The 19,256-nt window shown below is 46.6% G+C and overlaps 1 protein-coding gene across 1 annotated transcript in view; it reads right to left on the bottom strand.

Annotated features, from left to right (window-relative positions):
- The window catches only part of TENT4A (terminal nucleotidyltransferase 4A), a 535,327-nt gene that overhangs the window by 458,145 nt on the left and 57,926 nt on the right, over positions 1–19,256 (bottom strand). The window contains exon 2 of the mRNA XM_085606105.1: positions 16,700–16,823. Coding sequence (XP_085462231.1) covers positions 16,700–16,823 — 124 coding nt within the window. The remainder of the gene's footprint in view (positions 1–16,699; positions 16,824–19,256) is intronic.

Raw genomic sequence — 19,256 nt, 5'->3', positions numbered from 1 at the left:
GTTCCAAAGGCAGGCCTAAACAGTTATGTTGAGACACCCGAAAATCAAAATTACATTTCAGATCACGGGAGGCAGGTCAAAGGCATTAAACTGTTACTACTCATTATCTTTGCGTGGAGCGAGCGTAGGTTCAGGTGAAGGCCCTGCCCAACTGCTTAAAGAGAGGGTCCCCCCACCCCGAAGTGGCAGCCTGATCAGAGTACCATGGGGATTTCATTTTTTTTTTTTTTGCAAAAACAATTTTTATTGCATAATTCAATTACAATTGCCATCCGCAACGACCAGCATATCCTTGGTCTTCTCCCAGTAATAAACACCATAGCATTGTACAGTGTAGACAACTTCCAACTACCAATGCACTGCCCCCCAACACTCCCCAATGCAAATACTCCCTCCCCCCACCCACATGTCAGTGTGCCATAACCGCAGGTACCGGGATAAGTGTCTCGTAATTAGCCGTGTGAGCGGCCGCGGGCTACTCCCCACCCCCATGGTCAGGCGCCAAGCAGAAAGGAGAAGGGAAGCCCTCCCGCCCTCATGCATGATCCGTCAGCTGCCTCTCCGCCACTACGCTGCTGCATGCTGCTCCAGAGCCCTCCTCCGCTTCTGTGCCCCACCCCCGGAGGTCAACCACTAGTGCTTCCCATGCATGTGCCATGGCTAGCGCCTTTTCATCGTTTCCCCGCAGCGCTAGCTGCAACCTGAGCGTACTCTCGCTACCCGCCCATTTTGTGAAGGTAGCTCTCCACCTCGCAAAGCTGGGACCAGTTCTCGATTTCCAGTGTAGGGTAATTTCTCTTTTAGCCACCACCAGCCCTAAGTCGCAAAACTTACTCGTGACTTTCGTGCGCGATGTGTGGGGAAACCATAGCAGCAGACAGACTCCCATGTCCACCCCCAATGGGGATTTCATTGATGACATCTAGAGCTATTTTCTATTTAGATTGTATAACTGGACAGGTACCGTTTGCCCTGAGACCGGTCCTTTTTCACAAACATTTTTGGCTTCTTTGGTTGCATGGAAATTCCTGTGGAATTTATCGAAATTGGAAGTTACATGATGGAATAAAGGACAGCAAACAGACAAACTTTCATTTGTCCATGGAAGTATTTTGATATTAGTTTTTCCTGGATGTTACAGCATTAGTGTTTTCACTTATTTACTGCATGGGGAACCGTGCTCTGGAATTAAGCACAGGGCCGATATTCTGTCTCCCCTATTTTTCACCTACTCTTCAAAAAGTGGCGATTCTCTTAATGACCTCACACTCTCAAAGACTAGACTGCATATGAGCTGCCATTTTGATTCAAGAGGTTGATGGGTATGCATTAGCCACAGAAGAGACCCCTTAAGCCAGGCCCTATTGACAACTCTCCATAGGATGTTAAATTACACCATGTGTTAAGTGAGAGCAGATTGATGTTAACTTTGAGCAAAGCTTGCAACCATGTAGAGTTAAACCATCTAAGTGGGGTACACCGATATTCCACTATATACAAGGATTTGCAAGGTCTCAAAATCTTTACAGATAAATGGTCTATAGAAGAGCATAACTATTTAACCTGGGCACTTACCCAAAGATACACTGGCTGATCTATTGTGAACAGAAGGTTTTGCTTTGCTCACATGTTTTTGGCAATAGGCTTTAGGCCACAGCTTACTTTGAATAATACCTCTGCAATTAACAAGGTGTGCTTAACTATTGCCTTTTTGAACACGCAGTACTACTCGCACTTGAAACTTTACTGGTTGGTAAATCATGCACCTTATTAAACTTTCACCATGCACAGCCACACTTTACTTCAAGGAATTATACCATCTCCATTCTATCCACACAGACGTGTACACAGGCATTCTATGCTGTATTTTACTATAGGCCCTTAACGAATGACATAACAGCTTATGTAGTAAAGCGAACAAAAAAACTGATGTAATCAGTGATTTTAAAGCGAACAAAAAAACTGATGTAATCAGTGATTTTTCTATCAGTACGGTCATGAATGTCAATATCATGAGTGATATATGTGAAGTCACAAGCAATGCATGATTGGGTACAAGGTATAGTTATCTCACTGAACTAGAACTGGCCAATCAGTTTTTCAATTTAAATGCAAGTTTTGGTGTTCAATAGCTAACTATCAATGTAATCTTTCTCAGTGTGCACCCATGTATGTGTGTTTTCAGGGGGAAACTTACCCACAAGCTGCTGCTGCCTTCATCGCCCTCCCTCCCGCCGCCGTAGTAGTCCAGCCAGCGGCCACCGAGCGGAGGAAGGGGAAAGACTACACCTCCCAGCCTGCTCAGCACCGCTGTTCCCGCGCCCGGAGGCGCCATATTTCAGTGACAGGCTCGGTGGAGCGGGCGCTGTTTTTTCAGGGGGAAACTTACCCACAAGCTGCTGCCGTCATCGCCCTCCCTCCCGCCGCCGTAGTAGTCCAGCCAGCGGCCGCCGGGCGGAGGAAGGGGAGAGACTACACCTCTCAGCCTGCTCAGCACCGCTGTTCCCGCGCCCGGAGGCGCCATAAATCAGCGACAGGCTCGGTGGAGCGGGCGCTGTGTTTTCAGGGGGAAACTTACCCATAAGCTGCTGCTGCCTTCATCGCCCTCCCTCCCGCCGCTGTATTAGTCCAGCCAGCGGCCGCCGAGCGGAGGAAGGGGAGAGACTACATCTCCCAGCCTGCTCAGCACCGCTGTTCCTGCGCCCGGAGGCGCCATAAATCCGCGACAGGCTCCGCGTCGCGGGGTCGCGCCGGGCGAAGCCCGGGCAAAGGGCGGGCCGTCTGTGGCCGTCCGGGGCAGGACGAGGCTGGGCCATCCACCTAATATCTGCAAGAAAAAAGAGGTACTGTCCCAAGTAAAGTTCCGCAAACCAGTAAAACTATGGGGAAAAAGCGTCTTGACTTGGCAAAATCTAATGGCGGGGGGAGTAGCAACGTTGGATTCATATCTGGTGAAGGTCTCGACTTTGTTAAATGATGAAATCGAAAGAACAGAACGAAGGCTTTCATTGGACCAAATATGTATTGTTGATCTCACAGGTGGAGAAAGGGTAGAAAGCACAACTCCCCTGGTATCAATCATATCGCCAGGTATTTCCCGGGCCCTCATTAGTCAAGCCAACCTATCTAGCGTCCCCCAGGAAAATTGTGATCATTCTCACGTTGAAATGTCACGTATTAGTAATAGAGATGTATTGTCTAGTCTATCTCCTTCGCCTATGTTGAACCGACGCAATAGGGCAGGTGGGTTGGGACGCTCTAGTAAAGCTACAAAACAAAATAGAGGTCGGGTATCAAAAACCATACTTAAAGTATCTGACCAACCATCTCCAAATACCCATCCTTCTCTAGAGGACTTATCTAGTTCCCTTTCAGTGATTTTTCAAGAGAAACTAGACACCGCCTTAGCACCTATTATGATTAGATTGACCTCTATAGAAGATAAGATGTCTGCTTTAGAGCGAAATATAGGGATAGTATCTCAAGCTATCCCTACCCTCAGACGACCTATGTCTGGTTCACAGGAGGCTGATACGCAACTAATTACTATTAACAATAGACAGGCGGAGAAAAAGAAAACCCCTCTAAGTCGCTCTAATCCATGCGTCCTTCCTGAGAACGAAGGCTCAACTTTAATGGCAAAAGATCTACAACCAACCACTGGTGACAGTACAATAATAGAGAAAGAGGCCCCACCAGCTAATTCTGTGACAGATGGGAATGTCCTGGTGGGTAATTACGAGCCACCACCAGAGGGAGAACCATTCCAGTTTATCCCAGAGGCTTTCCCCTTGGTACTTGTTTTGGCCAATGCTCCACCCTTGGGTCCAGGTCAGGTGGAAACAGCATCCACACTCATTAATAAAGCAACGCATTGGTTAACCAATAACATGAGGATATCCAGAGAGGGTAGGCAAAAATTGGCAAGCGAAATTATAATGGCTAGAAGGGTGTCATGGCTTGGTAATCAAAAGAAATAATTTAAGGGTGACTGTATAGCTATAAACTTTTCCAGTCCCCATGTGATGACAAAAGTATTGAATAATCTATTTCCCCCACAACACAGAGTCGATGATAAAACCCTTGACATTGGACTTCTTCTATGGAGAACTTGGACGCACAAGAATCTCTCATAGGTTTTGGGGGGGAAATTTGCATATCCACAATCCAATGGGGAGGCGAATTGTACCTCTGTGGGATGGAATAAGTACAAGGAACAGGTTTGGGGTTCTTACTAATATGGAAGATTGCGATTGACTTTAGGATGAACGAACAATACCTATAGGTAATAATTCCCTGAGCAATGGTGTTACCAACTGGTCCTTGGGTCATGATGTCACATGCCAAGATCCCATTATATCCCCCTACCCCAAAGTATGTCAGCTTGCTAACCTGGGGCTAACTCACGATGCTAAGTTTCCTTCAGGCTTAAATTATAAACATAGAATGCATGAGGGTTGTACAACAATGACTAGCACTATGTTGAATTCCCAATCTCCCAGGTCTAACATATCTAATCAGATTCTAACGAAGGAGGGTGTCATAAAGGGAGGAAAGGAGAGCTCCTCCATCTCGAATACCTCTTCACAACAATTGGTAGATTTAACCCTGCTCTCGTGGAATATTGCGGGCCTGGGTAACAAGATTGAGTCCCCGGATTGGTGTAGTTTCATAGACCGATATGATATTAATATTTTTCAGGAGACCTGGTCTATTACTCCTATATGTCGCCTGGGATACCTCAATTTTTATGTTCCAGCCACAAAAAAAATCAAAGGGCCGGCCTGCAGGGGAATTGGTGATTTGGGTTCGACGGAGTTTGTGCTGTAAAGTTGTACAGGCTGAGTTTAAGGAATAGGATATTTTGATGATCGAATTAGAATGGCCTAACGGCCACAGGGTGGCTATTTTTAATGTGTACGCTAGGGGGATAATAGGGGGGTATAGCTCAGAGGTTATTGCAGCCCTTGATACCAGACTGGGAGCCCTCTCAGAACAGATTTTTACTATAGTAGGAGGGGATTTTAACACCACCTACGAACCACTAGGCCTATAGGACCAGGACCTCTCAGAGGAGCAGGACCTTAGATGGGGAGTACCCAAATTGGAAATTCCCGTAATAAAAAGATGGTCCTCCATAGCTATTCAATTAAAAGCGTTGTGTCTAGAAAGAGATCTTAGAGCAGCAAACGGGAGAACTCCCTCAGACACACAGGGAGCCAATACGTTTGATAATGGAAGGAACTGTAGTTGAATTGACTATCTCCTGGTGGACTTAAGGATATGGCACTGTTTAATAGATATGGTCATTGAAACCCAGTTGGAAAGCGATCATAACCCCCTCTGTTCGAAATTCCAAATCCAAAAGGGGGACAGAGCTGATCTCACAGGAGAAGGGTTAGTCACGTTAGATATAGTTGCTTCCAACAACCTGCATCGGATCAAGTGGAGTAAACTCAGAGGATCCTGGAAAAATGGATGCGCTTAAAGCAGAGGTTGTGGGTGAACTGGCCCGACTCAGGATCCAAAGCAGTGATCTAGCCTTTCCCACCATTATGACAGACATATTCTCTCCTCTTTTCTAGACTTAAAACATTCTTTGTGAGGGATGGGAACCCAGGAAAAAAATGTGCAGAGCAAATAAAGGCCAAGTGGTATAGCACACATTGCAAGTCTGCCCGGCACAATCTAAGTTCTGCATTAAGGACAAGGAACCCCACCAAAATAAGAGGCGAGAGATCAATATAGAGCTCTTCAACAAGTGGCGAAAAAACAATGGGATGAGGAGAGGTGGCAGGATTTGAAACATGCCTGTGCAGCTAAACATTCCAAGCAGTTTTGGAACATCATAAAATGGGATAGAGGAGGTTATGCGGAACCTCCCCATAATGTTGCCCAGACTCAATGGCTAGATTTTTTTAAACCCCAATATGCTCGCAGCCTAGGTGAGGAGGAGTGTCCATTACCACGAGAAATATTTTATCAAACCCAGGTATTTACTATTACCGATGTCAGCTTGGCATTGGATTGTGTGACAGGGGGCAGAGCCCCAGGTATGGATGGCATTCCGGCTGATGTTTTTTTGAGTTGACAGACCAACTTGGTGTCAATACTTTGTAATTCTAGCAAATGCTGTGGCCAGGGGTGCTCCAATCCCAATATCCTGGAAGGGAGCAGAAATCATTCTGGTTTTTAAGAAAGGTGACAAATCCCTCCCAAGTAACTATAGACCCATCAGTCTTATTGACTCTGCGCAAAAACTGGTGGGTCGTTTAGTTTTAATTAAAGTGCAATCCTGGATTGAGGGAAACATCATTTTATCTCCATATCAAGCTGGTTTTCGCCCCTGTACCAGCTCTGTAGATCAGGTTTTTTATTTTATTATGCTTTTCTGGAGGAATGTGGTTTTAACTAAAGGGTCGCTCTACGCGGTTTTTGTAGATTTAAAATCGGCCTTTGACCTGGCTCCCCGCTGCAAACTTTGGAGAGTCCTTGCTGAACTGGGAATGGCCCCGGAGTTATTGACTATTCTCGTCCGCTTGCATGAGGGCAATTTTGCTAGAATCAGATGGGGGGCACGGGGGAGGTCACGGACACATTCCCTGTCGAGCGCGGTGTTCGGCAGGTTTGTGTCCTGGCCCCCACCCTATTTTCATTATATATAAACGGAATAGTTAACCATCTTCGTAGTTCCCCCCCCACTGACGCCCCTGTAATAGCTGGGGAACATGTACCTGTCCTCATGTTTGCGGACGATACGATGATTATTTCAAAGACTCCTAACGGGCTACAGAAGGCAGTTAATGCCTTTAGTGATTTTTGTCAGGAGCGTGGATTTGTAATTAATACATCGAAAACAAAGTTCATGTCTATCAATCCACATAAATCCTTTAGAGGTAGTATCATACTAAATAAAACTCCTTTGGAGCAAGTAGAGGCTTTTACATATTTAGGAATTCTACTCCAGAGTAATATGTGTTGGAATCGCCATCTGGATATGGCAACCTTAAAATTCCATCAGCATGCAGGCGTTTTATTGTCCACATTCAAATCTTCTCTCACTAAACCAATCACCCCTGCACTGGAGGTATATAATATGAAAGTGCTGAGTGCCACCTTGTATGGGTCAGAATTATGGGGGTTCAACAATCTGAGCCAACTGTCCAAAGCAGAAAACAAAACCCTACGTAGTTTAGCTGGTGTCCCCCAAAGTACTCCCACTGTCCCTCTTTTACTTGATTTAGGTAGGAAAAATGGTCGATATAGTGAGGTTGCGTCCTCTCCTATACTGGAGGCGAATCTGGACCACACCAGAACTGTTACATTAAGCTCAAGCTCTGAAGGATGTAATTCGGGCTGATCGATTCCACAAAATCCATTGGCTTAGCGAGATCAGGTTGCTAATAAAAAAAATTAGACCTCAATTCCCTATGGGAAGCACCGGATTCAACATCCTTCCCATCAAAAAAGCAACTAAAAGCCACATATTGGGAAGTGGTCCTTCCTACACTTCATACTGCCAATATGAATACTAACCTCACAGGCTGTTTTTTTTAAAATTTAAGTCCAAACCATGGCGTGAATCCTACTGGGATGTTATTGAAAGTCCCCTAGATCGCAAACAGTTTTTTCAGTTCAGGGTAGGATCACTGCCAGTTAAAGCTTTTACTTGCAAATTGATTGTTCATTTATTTTTTGCATGTCCCCTATACATTGGTCCAAGACGCAAGTGGTTGAAACCCATCTGCTCAAACATGGGTACACAACGGCATATCGAAGCCATGAGGATATTGGAGTCAGATTGCTCCCCTTGCATAGCTATTGCTGTAGCAAAATTTCTAAGAGGGGCTTGGATTATACGTTCACGTTTTGTACAATCCTAGCTGCTAGTTAAATAATGTAGGATGGTTTTATTATTGCTGGTTTTTAGGAAAATATTTTTTAGTGGCTATATATGAATTTTATAATGAATTATTCGACAATAATGAACTGTATATAATAATTTCTTAACATGTGTAAACTTAGGTACTATTTAATTGTTTGTGTTATATTTATCGTTTGTGCTTTTATGACATGTCGAATAAAGCTATTTGTATTGATTGTATCGTATGTTTCTAGATGTATTTTGTTTTTACAGCTAGACCAGGTTATACAACTAAGAACACTGTCCTCAAGTATGGCGCGGAGTACTAATTGTATAGAGATGGTGCTGGTGGACTCTGGCGGTGGTGCGGTCGGGGGGGGTGGGGGGGGCGGGGGGGGGGGGGGACAGGGTGTTGGGAAGGGAGGGGGTTTTCTTGACAGATGATGTATGAATAGCTCTCCAATGTTCCTTGTTATGGTCAAAATATCAAGAGCTGTTGCTATTTACTATGTGGCAGATCCCCTGGTTCTACAGGGGCCTGCAGCCTTTGCCTTCTTGATTAATAAAAGTGTTGTTAAAAAAAAAAACACTGTCCTCTGTTTTGACACTGCAGCTCTGCCCACCTTGCTGTGAAGCATTTGATAAATTATAGTTGAGCAACTCTTGGGGAAAATATTTTGGGCTTTGAAATCTTTTCATACTAAACGGACATTTGACACTAATCAAAATTTTTGAACACATGAAGAAATCAAAGTTAGAGATCCAGGAAATTGTAATGTTCTGCTCATCTTTAGTCCTATCCATATTGTACCGAAGGCTCTGTACCTCTTTAAAAACAAAAAAAACAGAACAGCTGTATATTGATTTTCACACAAATAATGTACAAAAGGAATGGTCATTTTTCATTTTGTACGTATGAGTTATATACGTCGTTTTAGTTTAGATTTTTATAATCACTATTTGCACTTAGAGCGGTGTTTATCCCGTTTCCATGACATTACACGCATACGTACAATGACGTAGGACGTACGTCGTTGACCGGAGTTTAATCCAGATAAAAAGATCTTTAACGCAGAGTCCGGTTCTCTCCTTCAGAGTCTTAGAAGTAATGCCACATGAGTTGCAGGTGAGCGGACGACATACTCCTTATATCTTAGATAATGTTCCTAACGTTCCTTGTGAATAGATTCCCACAGCAGTCCCACTCCCGGAGGAGGGTGTCCACCATTCTATACCAAAAAGTCCTGAAGGACGGAACAAGCAAAGTGTCCGTCCCTCCTCACCTCAGTGTCGAAGCAATAATGTTTTGCGAAAGTTGGGAGGGAGGCCCAAGTTGCCGCCCTACAAATGTCCTCCACAGGAACACCCCTAGACAAAGCAGAAGTGGAAGACTTCGCTCTAGTGGAATGGGCCCTTAAACCCTCTGAAGGTTCCTTACCAGCCAAAGAGTAGCATATCTAGATGCACAAGACAATCCATCTGGAAAGGGTGCGCTTGTGCACCGCTCTGCCTTTCCTGCAGCCAACAAAGTCCACGAAGAGCTGGTCAACTCTGAAGTCTTTTGTCCTGTCCAGATAGAAGCTCACCGCCTTCTTAGGGTCCAAGCGGTGAAGTCTCTCCTCCTCCTTGGAAGGATGGGGGGGGGGTTTCGGGGGGGGGGGGGGGAAGGATAAAAAAGGTAGGAAGGGTAATGGACTGCCCCAGATGGAAGGGAGTTACCACCTTAGGCAGAAACGCAGCCCTGGTCCCGAGTACCATTCGTTTAGCATGAACAGTCAAGAATGGGGGTTTTGAACATAGAGCTTGAAGCTCACTTACCCTCCTTGCCAAGGTGATTGCAATGAGGAAAACCGTCTTAAAAGACAGCAGTCTCAAGCGAGACTTGTGTAAGGGCTCGAAGGGAGAACCCATAAGATAACTCAAGACAAGGTTTAAGTCCCATTGAGGCACAATAAAGGGAGTAAGAGGAATCCTGTTTGTGAGGCCCGTGAGAAATCGTAAAACAATAGGTGATTTGAATAATGACGGCTGATCCGGCAAACACAGGAAAGCCGACAAAGCTGATAAGTATCCGTTTACAGTGGCCACAGCAAAGCCTTGCTGAGCAAGAGAAAGGGCAAACTGCAGAATGTCAGATAAACAAGCCCTCAAAGGATAAATTAACTTCTCTCCACACCTGAGAACAAATTTGTCCTCCGGCTTCAGGCTCATTGTAAAGCCGGTTCACCGACAGAGCGGTGGTCCTTTCCTGAGCGGTTGCCAGGCGGAGGTTGGTGACTCACCCAGTCTTGACGGGTGAAGGTGTAACACACCAGTGACGGACACATGTCATGTGGTTTCATGCGTCTTCTGTATCCTTTATGTGTGTGGTTTCCACACGTCTGTTTCTGCAGTAGCTTGAGTGGTCCTGAAGAAAGCCTAGCCTCCTGGTGTTGTGGCTGAAACAAGTCGACCAATATTTGTTAGTAATTCACCACAGTCTATGACCTTTTGACTGTTGGCGTACACTATTTTAATCCTGGTCATGTACGGCTGTTAATGACTATTTTGTTTCTGCATTTGCCGTCCTTGAACTAGTTTTATTACACCTTTTTCACTTAATTGTTTTCTGATCAGCACTGCACTCCTCACTCACACTATTAGCTCATCATTTGTGGATTTAGTCTATCCTCCATTAAAACATCCCTGAGCTCATCACTCTCAGAGAGGGGGTTGTAGCCCCCAGAGGAACTAGGTTTTTCCTCTGGGAGGAGAATCCCAAATGATGAAGCATGTCACCTTTTGGTGATTGAGGGATTACGTCCTAAAAAGGGATTGCCCCAGGAAGTATCCTTCGGGCTTAGTCTGTGCCTACACTTCACCGTTCTTTTTGATTAGTTTTTTGGATTATTAGACCTCAGGGTTTCGTACTGTTTCTTGAACAAATTTATACCACCTATAAGAATAGATAGATTTGGTGGAATGACGTCTGGCAGACAAAATTACATCTACCACATCAGGTGGGAGAGAAAAAGAATTCAGGTTGCCCCGTTCAATATCCAGGCATGAAGGTGTAAGCTCTGGAGGTGGGGGTGTAGAACCTGCCCCTCCGATTGCGAGAGGAGGTCTGCCCTCCGAGGGAGACGGAGCGGAGGGCACAAGGAGAGGTGAGCGTTCGTGAGTGGCAAACCTGTCCACCCGAGGAGCTCCCCACGTCCGAAAGACGTGACGAAACACCTCTGGATGGAGCCTCCACTTGTGGTCGGCGGAGAACTGCCGACTGAGACTGTCCGCACGCATGTTCAGCACCCCAGCCAGGTGATTTGCCATCGGACAAATCTGATGGTCCTGAGCCCAGGACCACAGACGCAGAGCCTCATGCAGAGACAAAGAGACCCCACTCCTCCCTGCTTGTTGACATACCACATTGCGGTAGTGTTGTCCGTTAGGACTTGAACAGTGACTGGGAAGGGAGAAAGGCCTTGAATGCCAAACGTATCGCCCGCAATTCCAGATGGTTGATGTGAAGCAAACTTTCCCTCTGGAGACCAAAGACCTTTGATCTCCAGATCCCCCAGATGCGCACCCCACCCTAAAGTGGATGCATCCGTTATCACTGTGGCCACCGATGGAGGTAGATGGAAGGGCTTTCCTTGGGACAGATTGCCCTCCACGCTCCACCAAGACAGATCCGCCGCAGCTTCTCTGGAGATCCTCACAGACTGCGAGATCTCCTTTGTGCTGATACCACTGCCTGCGGAGGCACCACTGGAGCGCCCTCATGTGCCAGCGTGCATTGTTGACCAACAGAATGCAGGAAGCAAACAGACCGAGCAGGCGAAGGACCTTCAGGACTGGAACGACCGCTCCATTGCAAAATAAAGGAATCATTTCCTGTATGTCGAGAACCCTTTGTGGAGGAGGGAATGCTCGACACACAGTAGTGTCCAGTACCGCACCTATGAACAGGTTGCGCTGAGAGGGCACCAGGTGAGATTTGGGCACGTTTATCGAGAAACCCAATTTGAACAACAGCTGAGTTGTATCCTGCAGATGATGTAGCACCTTCTCTGGCGACTCTGCTTTGATCAGCCAGTCGTCCAGATAGGGGAAAACGGAAATCTCCGACCTTCTGAGATGGGCTGCTACCACTGCCATTACCTTCGTGAAGACTCTGGGTGCAGTAGTAAGACCAAACGGAAGAACCTCAAACTGATAATGTTGCGATCCTACTGTAAACCGGAGATACTTCGTGTGACTACAGGATGTGGAAATACGCATCCTGCAAGTCGACCGACACCATCCAGTCCTCCCGACTCAGCGCTTGAAGAATCCGCGCAAGGGTGAGCATCTTGAACTTCTCTTGCTTCAGATAAAGATTCAAGATCCTGAGGTCCAATATCGGACGCAATCTGCCGTCCTCCTTCGGAATCAGGAAATACCGGCAGTAGCATCCCTGACCCCTCTCCTGCTCTGAAACAACCTCTATCGCACCTTTCTGTAGTAACTTCAGGACTTCCTCCTGTAGGAGAAGACTGTGGTTCTCTGAGCAAGCCCCTTGACAAGGAGGGTAATTTGGAGGGAATTCCCGAAAGGGAAGGGCGTACCAATTTTCTACAAGATCTAGAACCCAAAGCTCTGTAGTAACAGATTCCCAATCTTGTAGAAAATGGGTAAGCCGGCCCCCCACAGGACCAGCATGATCCAGAATGGCAGCTTTGCGGTGGTGAGAGGGGCTGGGGCAGAGGAAGAGAGCTGACAGCCACGTGTGCGACCCCCGATTCTGCCTCTGTATCCCTTATACAGAGAGCCTTGCTGCTGTTGGGTCTGCCTGTAGGAACGAAAGGTTGCCCTTCCGAAACCCCTGTATCTCTTAAACGATCCCCTTGACTGGGATTGAAGGCCCAACGACTTGGCCGTAGCCTTGCTCTCCTTAAAACGTTCAAGAGCAGCATCTGCCTTTTTGCCAAATAAACCAGAGCCAAATGGCAAGTCCAACAATGTTGTTGACTGTACTTCCGGGGAAAACTCAGAAGACTTCAGCCACGCACCACTCCTAGTGGCAACAGAAGACCCCATGACCCTTGCCACTGAATCCACTGTGTCCAGCCCACTTTGGATCACCTGGCATGCTGCTGCCTGGGCATCCGACAAGATCTCATTAAAACCAACCCTATCCTCCTCAGATACTTTTGGTGCCAGTTTCTTAGCAGAGTCCATGAGCGCATGAATATAGCGTCCCAAAAGGCAAGTGGCATTTGTTGATTTTAGTGCCATGCTGGCCGACGAAAAGACCTTTTTGGCCGACTGGTCCAGCTTTTTAGCCTCTCTGTCCCCCGGAACCTGAGGAAAAGCACCCTTTGGATTTTCCTGAACAAGCAGCCTGAACCACCAGGCTCTCAGGCGATGGATGCGATGTCAAGAACTCAGGGTCCCCTGGAGCTGCCCTATACCTCCTAGCAACCGTCTTAGACACTGCAGGAGCAGAAAAAGGCTTACGCCACACCTCCAACACAGGGTCAATAATGGCGTCATTAAAAGGCAACAACGGCTCTGAAACTGTAGTAGGAGAATGCAGTACTTCAGTCAGAATATTTGATTTGAATTCAGTAGTAGGCAACTTAAGATTCAACAGTTGTGCAGCCTTCCTAATGAATGCATGATATGGAGCCACATCCTTCGAGGGTTCATCAGAAGGTGGAGTAATTTCCCACTCTGGAGACAAATCCAATCCACTAGCCTCTTTAAGCTCCTCAAAAACTTTGTCAGACTCCACCAGCTCACCTTCTTCTGCTTCTTCCAAAATGTACCTTCGCTCATCAAGCACCATTTGAGCATCCCTTCTGGAACAGATTCGTACAAACGGCGTCGGCGGCGCAGTGTTCGAATCAGACCGCGCCGGTGTCGAACGTGGATCCACAGGAGCAGCCGACGTCTTATGAGGTCGAGCCGGCGCCGGTGAAGGGAGCGGCGTCGATGTCCTCGGCGCCGGTAGATGCCAAGATGGCGTCGCCGGAAAAAATGGCATGAAAGCGGCCTGTGGATATACTTGAGGCACCCCCATATTGAAGGCCATTGGACCCATCGGACCCGAAAGGTGCACCAATGGTGTACATGGCTCTCGAAAATACCCCGTACATAGCATTTAAAAAATGCGAGGGGTCCTGACCTGGTCCAGGGAACGCAGGGTACTGATCAGGCATCACCGGACTCGGGCCAACCGGCGCAGACTGGAATCAGAGGCGTCGCAGGCTCACCCGGTGCTTGAAGCTCCTCCACTGGAGCCGGAGACGAACCCGGGTCCGGAGATGGAAGCGGCGTCGGAGACGGAACCGGATACCGGTGAAGCCACTGGAGAAGGACCAGCAGGCGAATCCGGAACGGGTGAAGGAGACACAGTCCTTACAGCGTTGAGCAGGTGACTTCGACGCCGAACTCTTGTCAGAGTGACGTCGAGAAAAATGTCTCCGCTTCTTTTTGAGCTTCTTGGATCTCAAAGCATGCCTCGAAGTCGACTTAAGACGCCGACCTCGATCTCGTTCTAGACTTCCTTCTTCCTCTTCTCCTTTTTCGTCCTTGCGATTAAGAGTTTCGCCTCCCTTTCCCTGAGAGCCTTGGAGCTCATCTTGCGACAGCAAGAGAATCCATCCATATCATGATCAGATGACGAACACCATACACAGTCATCATGTGGATCCGTGATCGACATATGTTTTCCACATTCATGACAAGGCTTGAAGCCAGATTTCTTTGTTGACATTTTTGAGAAAAAAAGAGGAACAGAGAAACCCAGTAGAAATACAAAGTAACAGTGAAGCTACAGATAGAGATTCCCAAAATCCGTCGACGGCGCGGAAAAAAAGGGAACGGACGTCATCACGCCGACAAGGTCTTCTTATGGAGCCGGTGACGTCAGCGGAGTCGATAGCGGAGCCGTGTCTGTGACGTCGTCTTCGACCTAATCGGCGTGGACTGCTACAAAAGTTTCCGAATGTTGCAGGGGATATTCACAAGGTGAGGAATCCACTTGCAGATGTATCAATCAGAAATTGTCCCCCTGGCACCCTAAAACCCACACCCACCCTGAACCCCAACGTTGCCCCCTGGCACCCCAAAAGCTGAACACTACATTCGGATTGTGTATCGCGCCTATCTGCTCGTGAGGATCTGCACGTGAGGATATGCTAGTCCTTTTCTGGAGCTGTTCTGCCTGCCCTGTCCCTCTTCCGGACGCACCGAGCCTGCCTCCGTGCACACTGCCTGGACCTACTATGTCTGGCCTGGTTCTTTCTCCTTTGGACCGGCTGTCTTCACAGGCGGAGTTAGGACACAGGTCTCACTTCTCTGAAGCTGCTCTCCCTCACACAGGTCCCCCCCACTCTCTCCACTTGCTCTCTCATCTTCCTTCCTCCCCTAGGTCTCTTTCCCCACTGCTTCCCTCTTTCTCTACCCCCCTCTTCCTTCACTCCCCCCCTCCCCCCCCCCCACTGTATCAGTCTCCCCGACCCCACCAAGTCTTCCAAAGTCCACCCCCCCCCCCCCTCCCTCCCTCTCTCTTCCTCCTCATGTCAGTGATAGGGAGCCCGGGGCCCCCTCTGAAAATGCGAACTGGAGGAGACTTTAAGTGTGAAAGCACCAAGGTGTGAACCGGGAGAAGAGGCGGGGGAGGGGTTGGGCAGCAGGTAGAGGGTCAAAGGGGGCACTGGCTCTCAGAGTTAAGGGGTGGTGAGCAGCCGGAGGACAAAAACACCAGAGCAAGAAGCAGACGCTCCGCTGGGAGCCTGGTGTTGTAAAATGAATAAAGTATAAGTGAAACAGTGGTTCTGCCACTCTTAAAATTCAAAGGAACTTTTGTAAAAACATACATTACATAGAAAATTATATTTGAACAGTGTTCAAATATAATTTTTCTATGTAATGTAGGTTTGTGTATTCTGTGGAACTTTTGTGACATATAAATATTTCAATGTATGTGCATTTTGTAGTCTTAAATGTAAGTCAAAAGAGATTGTGTGTATGAAAATATATGTAACATGATAAAGATACACTGTTCTTCTTAAAACAGATAAAATATCGTTAGATACAAGTTACGAGTATTGAGTATTGAGTTTTGTGGTTTGGACAAAAAGCCCTCCCTTTTTTCTCATTTGTTGATTGCTCTCCTTTATTTAAAGAGACCTAATTTACAAAAGTTCCTTTGAATTTTAAGAGTGGCAGAACCACTGTTGTACTTGTACTGTTAATCCCCAGGTTCTGCACTAGACTGGGCTACCCCATTGCTTTATATCGGTAAAATGAAGAAACGCACACTTCTTAGCACAACAAAGCAGCCAAAGGACGCCTTTCACTAGAGCCAAGAACCAGACCCATCACGAACAAACAGCAGTCACCTGAGAAACTAGCGGGGTCATGAAAACAACAAAGGACAGACAGACAACTGCAGCCGAAACCTGGAAGTACAACTTACACCTTTAACAAAAGGCAATTCCTGATGCAAGCATCACACGTCGGAACACTATAAATATATAAAATCTCCCATCAATGCACACCTGAGTGAATAAAAAGATGAGCAGCAAACGAAGGTAGAGACTAACAGACACTAAGCATTGGCGTACGCAGGGGGGGCAAGGAGGGGCGCTCGGGGCGGTCATGCGCCCCTCCTTGCCCCCTCCTGCAGACGCCCATGAGCATAGCATAGACAGGTCTTAACTACATCCTCCACTAGTGCATTACATAACCCACTATTAGGGTGAAGATAAAGTTATCAGACATGCCATCAGGAAGTTTAAAGCATTGATGTCCTCACTAACATTTTCCACATAATCTGCATAAAAAGTATGAGGATTATCTACTTACATCAGCTGTAGGCCAGAGGTCTTTGATGACCGTTTCTATTCTTTTCACAACCTCTCTCCGCATTGCTGCTTCTTCAGGACACGGAGACATGAACTCATAAAAATCTATGATTTCTTCATGCAGCCTAATAAGAAAAATAGAATAAAGTGCAGTGAGCACAGTGGGACGCTTCCTACTAAACTACAAAGAGAACAGATTACCGTCAACTTTATTGTAAACCAGCCAATTGCATGGATGATAGAATGTGTATTGCTAGTCACCAACAAAAACACGTCAGGAATATATCAAATGAGAATGCTACTTTTCTGTATTTTTACACGATCCATAGACTATTCTGAACAAGCCGTCCGACTTGCCAGACACTTACACCACTGAAAAAAAGTGAAGGTAATGTCCTCATTATTGTGAATTGTATGGCAAGACTTGCAGATTAGATGCGTTGTAGGTTCCAGTGCTTCTTAGTATAGACAATTACCAAACACTTCTGTCTGTTCCCATGAATTGGTAAGCTGGAAGTCTATATAAATATAAATGACGATTCTTCAAACTTAGTATATGTGAGCAAGTAGATAATCAAAAGAAACAAAAGTAATATAATGAAATTTTATCCTAAACAAAGAACATTAATGTTAATCAGGTTTGTGAAAATCTTTCCAAGGACCACATTATTATAACCCAAGCAAAGGCCTGTTCATAAATATGTTAATATGAACTTTGTGTTTGCTTGAAAGAAAGTCTTGCGTAATAAAAATAGATCAAGTACCTTTTCAGGTAAGGGATCTACAAATGCCTAAATGAAGCAAGACATTATGCAGAGATGGCACAGCATGGCATCTCTGGCATTACGCAAGCAACAAATTGGACACAGCAGATCACATGTTGCATTCTTCCCTCACCGCTCCCTTCGAGCAATTATTGCCGAAAGGCATTCCCCATCACACCTCCTTCTTTGATGGAATGTGTAGGAGAATAGACAGGAGGGATGGTGATGAATTGACCCAGATGGATTAGGTTGACGTACTCTTTACTGTAAGCAGCTCTAGCTCGAAGAATTAGTTGCTTACCTTTGGTAACGCCTTGTCTAGAAGAGACTATCTAGTCACAGGTTCCTTACCTAAAAAATAACACCCAAGTGTAAAACTGGATCCGGAAGATTTGCGCTGCAGCACTGTGACCAGTAGGTGGTGTAGTTCAGTTCCGCATGGCTCAGTCCGCATCAAAAGGGACGTCTGTGGCACTTATACAGGTGCCACCTCAGCACACCGCTGTCCGTTACTTTCGATGCCAGGATGAGCACTGGTGTGACAAGCTAAGGACCTTGAAGTGTTCCGTATACAGTAATGGTTTCCCAGTGCGGGAAGAATGAACGTGTTGGTAAGTAATCTGCAGGTAGTCTCTACCAGATAAGGAGTACTGAATGTAAGAAACTGGTTCAGACAGACTATTGCTGCAGATTCCTTACCTTAGAATAGATACCCAAGCATTACCTCCCCAGAGGTAGGACTGCAAATCCAATTAGACCAGAAGAACAAGTTACTTCCCTTCGGTAACTCATTATCTGGTAGAGAGAAAATCTAGATGCAGATTCCGTTCCTTAGAACTTCCCAGGCGTCAGGCTGGATTTGGGAACTTTTCCTCGAACAATAGCCCTTCCGCACTTTGTCAGGTGGCTCCATTTGGCTCTATGCAACTGCCTCGTTAGTCGGTTAGGCGCACCGACGTCCGTACTTTTCACTTCTCCACACCAGAAGTGTGGATTCATGAAGTGACTGATGTGTGTGCCAAAACTATGGCCCTAAAAAAAAGGAATAACCCTAGCCTAAAGAATAAGTCCGAAGAGTGGGGAGGCATGGGTGGGTCTTTTAGGAATCACCAGCTAGATGTCTCTACCAGATAATGCGTTACCAAAGGTAAGTAACTTGTAGATCTGATAGAGATCAACAACTGCAGATTCCTTACCTTAGAATAAAAATCCAAGCTATACCCTCCTGGTGGTGGGCTGCAGACAAACTACTCAAACTAGAAAGTCCTGCGGAACCAAACGGGCAAAAGGCCCATCCTTGCAGACCTGACTGTCCAGGCAGTAGTGCTTGCCAAACGTGTGCAGAGACACACGTTGCTGCCTGGCAGATATCCAGGACCGGGACACCCCGAACAAAGGATGCAATCGCAGCCCTTCCCCTGCTGGAATGGGCTCTTAATCTCTCAAGGGGGCTGCTTCTCAGCCAAAGCATAGCAGATCGTTATGTAGAGAACGAACCAGCATGAAATGATCCTTTTCTACACTTCCTGACCTTTCTTAGCTACCATGTACCCCACAAAGAATTTGTCGTCCACCCGGAACTCGTGTGGTCAACAATGCTCTTTATGGGTCCAGGCGGGGGAGATGCTCATCTTTAGAGGAATGCAGGGGAGCAAAGAAGTTGGGCAGCATGATTGATTGACCCAGATGGATTGGGATCACCAACTTCGACAAGAATGAAGCACGTGTGCGAAGCACCACTATCTGAAAAGGCCATCATCTAGAGGGGGGGCTTACATGTTAGTGCCTGAAACT

Source organism: Triturus cristatus, chromosome 5_1 (genome assembly GCF_964204655.1).
Source record: "Triturus cristatus chromosome 5_1, aTriCri1.1, whole genome shotgun sequence".
Lineage (NCBI taxonomy): Eukaryota > Metazoa > Chordata > Amphibia > Caudata > Salamandridae > Triturus > Triturus cristatus.
The sequence above is the reverse complement of the archived record's forward strand: the minus strand, read 5'-3'. Positions and strand labels throughout refer to the sequence as shown.